Genomic DNA, 8,830 nt, shown 5'->3' with positions numbered 1-8,830 from the left:
ACAAAACGAATATGCAAAAGTAAAAATTATTTAAAATCCGCATTATAAACCAAAAACCAAAAATTTCAGTCAACTCCAACAAGCAAAACAAAAAGCAAAAGAATAATATAAAAGAATAATTAGTCAAGAAATCAGTAAATAATTTTCATAAAATTATGTGTATAATTTCAGAAAATGATACCGAAAAACCCATTCAATTTGTAAATTAATATTTAAACTATAAAAATACATTTAAATATTAGTTATTTGATTTGAAACTTAAAATCACACCAACGTTTTTATCAAATTGAACCCGTTTTAAAAATCATTTCTAGTTTCACTGTTTAATGAATGCTTTTAAAAATGAAATCAAAACACAGTTTAAAGGAAAGGGTATTTAATTAGCTAATGATAATAATCTGTCATTACTCTTTTGGTTTCCAAACGATTTAAAGATAATTTTTCATTATTTTGATTGATATTTGAAGAATCGAAACTCTTTTCGGTATCATAATCTGATAATTTTTCTTTCTACTTTAATAATCATCAAAAAATATTAAAAACAAAAACAAATGTTTCACACACTAAAAAAAAAAAAAAAGAAACTAAAAACAATTGTAAGTAAAACCAGAGCATAATCCACACCACCAAAACGAAAGGAAACAAAACGAAAACCACAAGAAAGCAGAGAACGAATGAAAAGTAGAGAGAAGATGAGAAGAAAAGGGCAAGCAGTTTTCATAATTTTTAAAATTAACAAATTATATTATATGTAAAAATAAAACAAAAACAATACAAAAAACCAAATGAGAGACAAGAAAAAAGTTGATGTTGATGATATCATGGACTGAGCGTACATTAAAGTGAAAGCAAAGTGAAAGAATACTAGGATCTTTAGTTTATAAGTTTCAACAAGGAAAATTATTGTGAAAATCTCTATTATATACATATATATGATTATGAGGATAATGAAGGGCGGCCACAAAAAGGCTAAGAAAACAAACGAAATGAAATGGCAAAGCACACACAACACAAAATAATTAATTTTTTTGTATCAGAATTGTGAAATTTATGGCTGCGTAGGATTTATGTTATATATACCTATAAATATATATATTCTTTTTTTGTCAAAGTTGTAACAAACAAAACAAGAAAACGAAAAAGTGTCGAGACCGAAGAACAGATAAATGAAAAACAAAACAAAAATTCATTGGGTTGATCCAAGGAGTTGAGTTGAGTCTTAAGACCTCCCTGTGTTGTATATAGTTACATTAATAATACCATATATATATATATACATACATATGTTATATACATATGTATTTCTATATATTATATAGATATATATATTTAATATATATATACATACTTACTCATTGAATGAAAAAGAACACAAGAAACAAGAAAACGAAATATAAGAATTAAGTCGCAGAAGAACGGTACAAGTGCAAAAAAGAAAAACAAAACATAAGGAAAAGAGAGAGAAAATTTAATTAATAAAAAACAAAACAAAATATGAAAAAAAGAAAAAAAAACAAGTGACATATTTGACAAAACAAAAAAACGAAGATGAAGAAGAAAACAATTGAAAAATAATAAAGAAATGCTCTGCAATAGCATAAAAATGTCTTTTCGTTTTAAACTTGCCGAAAAATTGCTTTGGCTTAAGAATCAATTGCAATTGCAATTTTTGGGTTCTCTTCACAAAAACAAATCAAAAACTTGGATATTTATCAACGATTCAATGATTACTGTATAAATAACTATATAAGAGATAAGAAAATGCAATTTAAAGACAATCGGAACTAACTTTTAGTTCAATAACTTAAGCATTTGATGCCAAAGGAGGTCTTAATTTTGAACAAGTTATTTGGAATACGTGTCGCAATCAGTCAAATATTTAAACGAAACATCCCAGAAACAATCCCTTTCTATAATTTTTATTAAAACGTAAGATTTCTTAAACAAATGGGTTCCAAAACTGTGATGTTAGACAAAACGTTTGGAAATCTTTGGAATCGGCCAAAAAGTAAATCGAATTTCCCTAAAGCTTATTGGTCATATATCCTTCCTTTCTCAAATAATTGAACTAACTTTTTAAAACCACATAAATTATTTAAACTGCGGCTTTTACTGGTTTTTAAGAATATAAAATCTTTCACGGTATAAAATCTTTCGCTAAATCAACTTGAATACAAAATTTTCCATTAAGTTTTTTTTATTTAACAAAAAGGTTACATTCTCTTAGTATTCTGTGTATATTAATTTGGTTTAAAATTTTAGTTAAAAAGAAACATTTGTGACCATATATGTATGTATTCCTGATCAGCCCAACCATCAGGGTTTCTATATACTGAAAGGCATTTTCTATCTTGGATTTAGTCGAAACGAACCACTATAGGCTTTTAGGTCAATATGTATAATCACCACAAAGACTAAGAACAATATGGAATATTTGTGATATCTTCAATATAATCTGAATCTATATAGTCAAATACTTTTTAAGAAAAGGTTAATTAATTTCTTTTTCCCAAATATTCTTAATATATTTCTTTAGGCAAAAAAAAATTTAAGAAGGAAATATAATAAAGACTGATTTGTAATCGGTCTGTATGTTTTAGTCTGAACCGATTAGTTTTTAGTTTTATACGTCTCTAATCCGGAAGAGTTTTTTTTAGTATTAAATTTAAGAATTATATTTTAAAACTTTACAAAGTAGAGAATACTTTTTGATTAGCAGTGACTACTTTTTAGCCTCAAGTCTTTGTTTCTTGGTAAGAGATTTAAATAATATAATGAATTATAATTTAGATACATTTTATTATAGAAGGAATGAACAGAATTGTTAATCATCAAGTGTGGCTTCAAAGCGATATCGCAAGAAGAATTATAATTTTATTTCGTTCCGTTTGTCATTTTGTTGGTTTGGCTTTCAATCCTTCATCAGATGGGACTAACTTGTTATTATTATTGTAAGTTGATTTTGTTTGCAATTAGTAGGATAACTCCCAGGATATATTTGACATTGATCGTTCTTTTTGATTTGCAAAAACTTCAATTAGTTGGAGTTATTGCCTTTAGAGCTTCGTTTGAAACTGCTTTAAATGCTTCTCGTACTCCAAGTATTACGTCCGAGTGATGCATGTCATAGAACATTTTTATATTGGACATGTTGAAAGTGTAATCGTAATATGAAAATGTTTTGTATTCCTGACTAAGAATTCTATATAATTTAGGCAGTAAGAGACGAGCTCTAATTTTTGCATCAACTAATTTGCCAGCCGTATTTTCTTTAATGCATGTCCTCAATGTTTTAGCTATGGGCAAATTAAATCTGAAATTAATTGATTTGTTAATTCAGAATATTTTCGAATTTGTTAATTCATTAGTTACCTGTCTTTGTCACATTTCTCAATCAAATTGTGTATAATGAACTTGGCAAATTGTCGGATTTCAAAATCATTTTCCATGGTTAATGAAAGAAACACCTCAAATATTCTTTGGATTTTTTCAAATTGCCGTAGATGCCATTGCTTAGCAAGAAGAGCTATATGAGCGACAGATAGTATCGAGATTTGCATATTTATGCTATACGTGTACATCAACTTCAATTCGGAATGGATAGCGTCCATGGTGGGTAGAGTTCTAGCCATAACCATTTCATAAAAGCATCTGATATTGAATTGTTCATATTCTGTTTGTAGGGCATTTCTTATTTGAGTAATGCATTGATATTTCGTATTCTGTAGAAACATCAGAGCCGAGGCAATACGAAATTTAAGTCTGTGCTCCATGGAATTGACTCCATACTGAGGATTACTTTCAGACAACGTCATGTTGATGCGTAACAATTCATGAACGACTTTGTAACGAAAGTCATTTGACTGTTTCTGAAGATAATTTACATACAAAACAGGCAACGAACTGTCACGTGTAAAAGCTTTCGTATACGTCATCTCAGTCCTAAAAAATGAATATGAAATATGTATGCAGGGCTAAACAAAACTTAATTTCTTTTTACCATTCATCTCCAGTCAGAGGTCCATAATAGAGTATTCCTTGGATGACAGTAGATGAAGACAATTTTATTCCACTCTCTAATATTCCAATATTATCTTCATTTTGGTCAAGTAACTTTGCAGATATTTTACATTGCTCTTCGATAGTCATGTGTTTTACAGCATATTGCCCAATAGCTTTACATCTATAAAATAGTATTAAAAAATTATACTTATGGAATTGAGTCCCATAACTTACGTGTCATAACATGGATACTTTTGCAGCATATCCAGAATGGTAGATAGAATGCGATCGTCCTTTAATTGATGCAAAGACTTTGACAAAAGTTCTGTCATGTGTTTTAGTGTTTGATGACCACCCAGATTTAATAATTCCAAAGGCTTAAGCTCCATCTCTTCAATTAGACTCCATTCGTCCAACTGATTCTCCACATATAGGTCTATGGCCATGGCAGTGACAAGAGATTTCTCTTCGCTGGTCTGGCACATTAGTTTATCGAACAGATGTTGCTTCAGTGCATCAAGATCTTTACCCTTCAGTATTAATGAACTGTCCACATCATACACCGAGGAGTAAAAATCACGAATCTTTTCATTGTAATTATATTTCGACATAATGTAGAAGCGTATCCATCCGAGTTTAGTTTTATCCACATCTTTTATTTTATCCAGTACCGCAATAACAAACGATTCCGGTGTCCATGTTTTGAATACTACGTCAAATGACTTATTAAAAGAGGAAAGCAGCAATTGAAACTTCTCACAATTCAGGACTTTCTGTTTCAATTTACAGTAGGGCAAATAATAAAGTTTTCGGTTTTTGTACATCTCTTGAATACAGACTAAAACATCTTCTAGTGTAAATGGGTCCTAAAATATTGTAAGAGCCATATAAATATAGAAAACCATCATTATATAAATGACTTACCCAGAAAGTTTGAAGCAAAATTTCAAGATGATGTCGCATATTAAGGGAGATTTTTGATTTTTCCACATGAGAAATGATTTTAAGCATCACATCCTTTCCAACAAGATGCGATTTTTCAGTCAACACACTTGAAAGCCATTCGAATAATGGAATGAAATTCCAGTCCCATGAAACACTGACAAAGATTTCCATAAATGTATCCATATTTTCACTTTTCGATACAAAATTCGTAAAGAAAGGATCTTTACGGAAATTATCATCGATATTATACAATTCGGTTCTATTAGTTGCCACTAAAAACTCATCGATTACATTCCAATCGGTCAGTTGGGAAAATTTCAATTCATTTGCAATAAATGTGATTGTTATATATCCAACGAATGTATCATCCGATTGCAAGAGTTTGATAAATAATATATGCAGCCATGCAGAAAAATTGTCAGCATCCTTGAAAACGATCAACCAGTTACATAAATCGAAGTCAAATGTCTGATTTTCCAGATGCTCCAATATGTGTATATATGTTGACCACATGCATGGAGTGCATTTCAATTCATTTGAAACGACTTGATTAGAATTGAAGATCTTATCCAGTTCCTTCATTAAATGGTAACCCATTTTACGTTGCTCTTGCTCCTTCGATTGGATTTGCTGCTTGATGACTAGTAGCAATAATTGACATTGTTCGGTTCCCAGATAACTGTTGTAGACATCAAAAAATTGAACTAACATCTGGGCAATAAATTGGAATTGATTGGTCCATAACTGGTCTAGCAATGAGGCAGCCTCGGCGCCGGAACACTTTCCCATTTCAAAACGTATACACTCGAATACTTTAGACACCAACTGACGCTGCTCCGTCGTGAGGGACTCAGACTTGATGCCCGTGTCAACCAGAGCTTTGATTATTTTCTTCAATAATATTGGAGAAGTAATTTCATCTTCCTCAGTAACAGTAACTAGATTTGATAGAACACCATTAACAAGATCATTGGCCAATCGTTTTGTGGCCAGCCCTTTGGGTTCACTTTGAAAAATATTGGACAGATCCGAAAGGATATCCTTCAGATCGGTTAAAATATTAATTTGAGGTTGATTTTCCATTTTACGTTTGAAGTTTTCCAGCACGTCTGGACGTCTACCTTAGAGCTGGCAAATTCTCGATTACACTATCAAGATATCGAATTTTTGCTTTTTTACGGCACCTTCGATAGTTTTTACTATTATCGATAGATATTCCTGCCTGCGGTCGCTGTCTACGACTAAAGCTTTAACTGTAGTTCGAACGAATAAGTAAAATGTCGATCAACTATAATTTTTATATAAATATATTTTTTTCGCCTTGGCTTAACTATTTGAATTTCTGTTTCCATCATTAAAATATAATAAAGCAATAGTGTCGATATTATCGAATTTTTGCCCTAGAGCCTTGCCAGCTCAAGTCCACCTAAAAATCTGAAGTCTGGCAACATTCAACTCCCTAGCCAGATAGGACGAAAATCCGTCGTGTAAGCGAAATGACTTCGATTTTAAACGATGGATAAAAATAAAAATAAATATAAACTTATCGAAATAAACAATTTATTCCAACAATTTTTATTTTTAAATAGTTAAATTTAGAAAATAATATTGGAAATCGGTCAAAAAACAACAGAGAAAGAATTAGTTTTTAAAAACTTAAAATTCTATAAATGTTTTCATCAATTTCTAAACGATTTCAAAAATATATATGTATTTAAATTTTACACCAATATTATTAGCCTAAGTTCAAATAGAAATAAAGAAAAATAAATAAACTTCGATTTATGCTAAAACTGGTCAAAAAGTTAGTAGTTGAAGTAATTTAAATGCAAAAAGGTATATAGCCATATGTATTTTAAAAAACGGCCAAATCGTCATGAATTTCTAACACATTCTTAAAAATATTCGTAGTCTTAAATCTATAAGTTTTTTCATAAGTATTATTATCTTGTTTATTCTATAAATTATGAAAGTTTTTAGATAAATTTAGATATTCAGACTTACTATGTGGAAAAACAACGATGTTTCGTTAAATTTTGATAGTTCACAGTTGTCGATTCTACAAAGCGCCAGCCAAGGATTCAGAAAGATGCCCAAAGGAAGTCTTAAGAACGCCTCAAGGATGCCCTAAAGTTGCTTAAGAGATGACTTAAGAAGGATTTCATGTTTCTACTTCTTCTGTCAAATTGTTTGATATGCACGTGGAAGATAAGTAAACTTAAGCGACTTTTCTTACATTTTCTTTCTGATGGCTCTTTTTTTTAATTTAGAGAAATATGCAGTTTTCAGGACTGAAACTCCAATTTCTGTTATTGCCCTGGATAAGAGTTTCTAAGTAAGAGTTGAAATGTTTCAATATTTCAATATTTCAATTTAGTGCAGTTGTTTGTGAGTTAAATAAGAAACATTCTTATATTTATGTTCAAACTAGCCGTTTAATTTATTACAACGCCTTGTTTTTTTAATATTACTGATAATCGAATCATATTTATTCTCAAATGAGTCTGAATACTCCATTATTAAGTATTATAACACCGAAACGTAAATAACGATTTCATGTCTTTGTAATGAAAAATTTCTTGTCTGTTTTTGCTTCAATATTGAAAGCCTGACAAATCACTCACTGAACTATTTAAAATCTACCTAGTTGAGGACTTTTACATTTGAATCTGTTATCTATGTATATGAAAAAGTATATGAAATTTTGTAAGGTTTCCATTTCATGTTCCATTTGTATCAGTATCTACCTAGTAAACTCATCTCTTGGGATACAGTTTGGCTGTAATCGTAGTTAAACAGCAAAAGTGATTGACATAAATTGATTGATTTTGGTATTCAAAATCCTTTTACGTTTAATAAATGTTTGTTGATTTTCAATTTGAATACTTTTCGCGCCAACAGTGTTCGACATTTTCAACTTTTTCTTACGGTGACCTTTTGTCAAAGAAGTGTCAACAGTTGTCACGGTGCGGGCCACGACATAAAACAGCAAACAATACTTTTCAATTAACTTTACGTTTTGTCTTTCTCTGCATTCATTCATTCATTCATTCGTTCAGTCATTTATTCAGAGCTTTGATTATTTTCTTCAATAATATTGGAGAAGTAATTTCATCTTTCTCAGTAACAGTAACTAGATTTGATAGAACACCATTAACAAGATCATTGGCCAATCGTTTTGTGGCCAGCACTTTGGGTTCACTTTGAAAAATATTGGACAGATCCGAAAGGATATCCTTCAGATCGGTTAAAATATTAATTTGAGGTTGATTTTCCATTTTACGTTTGAAGTTTTCCAGCACGTCTGGACGTCTACCTTAGAGCTGGCAAATTCTCGATTACACTATCAAGATATCGAATTTTTGCTTTTTTACGGCACCTTCGATAGTTTTTACTATTATCGATAGATATTCCTGCCTGCGGTCGCTGTCTACGACTAAAGCTTTAACTGTAGTTCGAACGAATAAGTAAAATGTCGATCAACTATAATTTTTATATAAATATATTTTTTTCGCCTTGGCTTAACTATTTGAATTTCTGTTTCCATCATTAAAATATAATAAAGCAATAGTGTCGATATTATCGAATTTTTGCCCTAGAGCCTTGCCAGCTCAAGTCCACCTAAAAATCTGAAGTCTGGCAACATTCAACTCCCTAGCCAGATAGGACGAAAATCCGTCGTGTAAGCGAAATGACTTCGATTTTAAACGATGGATAAAAATAAAAATAAATATAAACTTATCGAAATAAACAATTTATTCCAACAATTTTTATTTTTAAATAGTTAAATTTAGAAAATAATATTGGAAATCGGTCAAAAAACAACAGAGAAAGAATTAGTTTTTAAAAACTTAAAATTCTATAAATGTTTTCATCAATTTCT

The 8,830-nt window shown here is 30.3% G+C and overlaps 1 protein-coding gene across 1 annotated transcript; it reads right to left on the bottom strand.

Annotated features, from left to right (window-relative positions):
- Positions 1 to 2,779: 2,779 nt before the first annotated feature.
- LOC111518610 lies at positions 2,780 to 6,102 on the bottom strand. Its single transcript, XM_023175938.2, has 5 exons — positions 4,927 to 6,102; positions 4,237 to 4,868; positions 4,001 to 4,183; positions 3,373 to 3,942; positions 2,780 to 3,313 (listed from the first exon to the last, which is right to left on the bottom strand). The coding sequence occupies exons 1-5, from the start codon at positions 6,028 to 6,030 to the stop codon at positions 3,034 to 3,036; spliced, it is 2,769 nt and encodes a 922-aa protein (XP_023031706.2). The 5' UTR covers positions 6,031 to 6,102; the 3' UTR covers positions 2,780 to 3,033.
- Between the last annotated feature and the right edge of the window lie 2,728 nt (positions 6,103 to 8,830).

Source organism: Drosophila willistoni (assembly GCF_018902025.1).
Source record: "Drosophila willistoni isolate 14030-0811.24 chromosome 2R unlocalized genomic scaffold, UCI_dwil_1.1 Seg167, whole genome shotgun sequence".
NCBI lineage: Eukaryota > Metazoa > Arthropoda > Insecta > Diptera > Drosophilidae > Drosophila > Drosophila willistoni.
The sequence above is the reverse complement of the archived record's forward strand: the minus strand, read 5'-3'. Positions and strand labels throughout refer to the sequence as shown.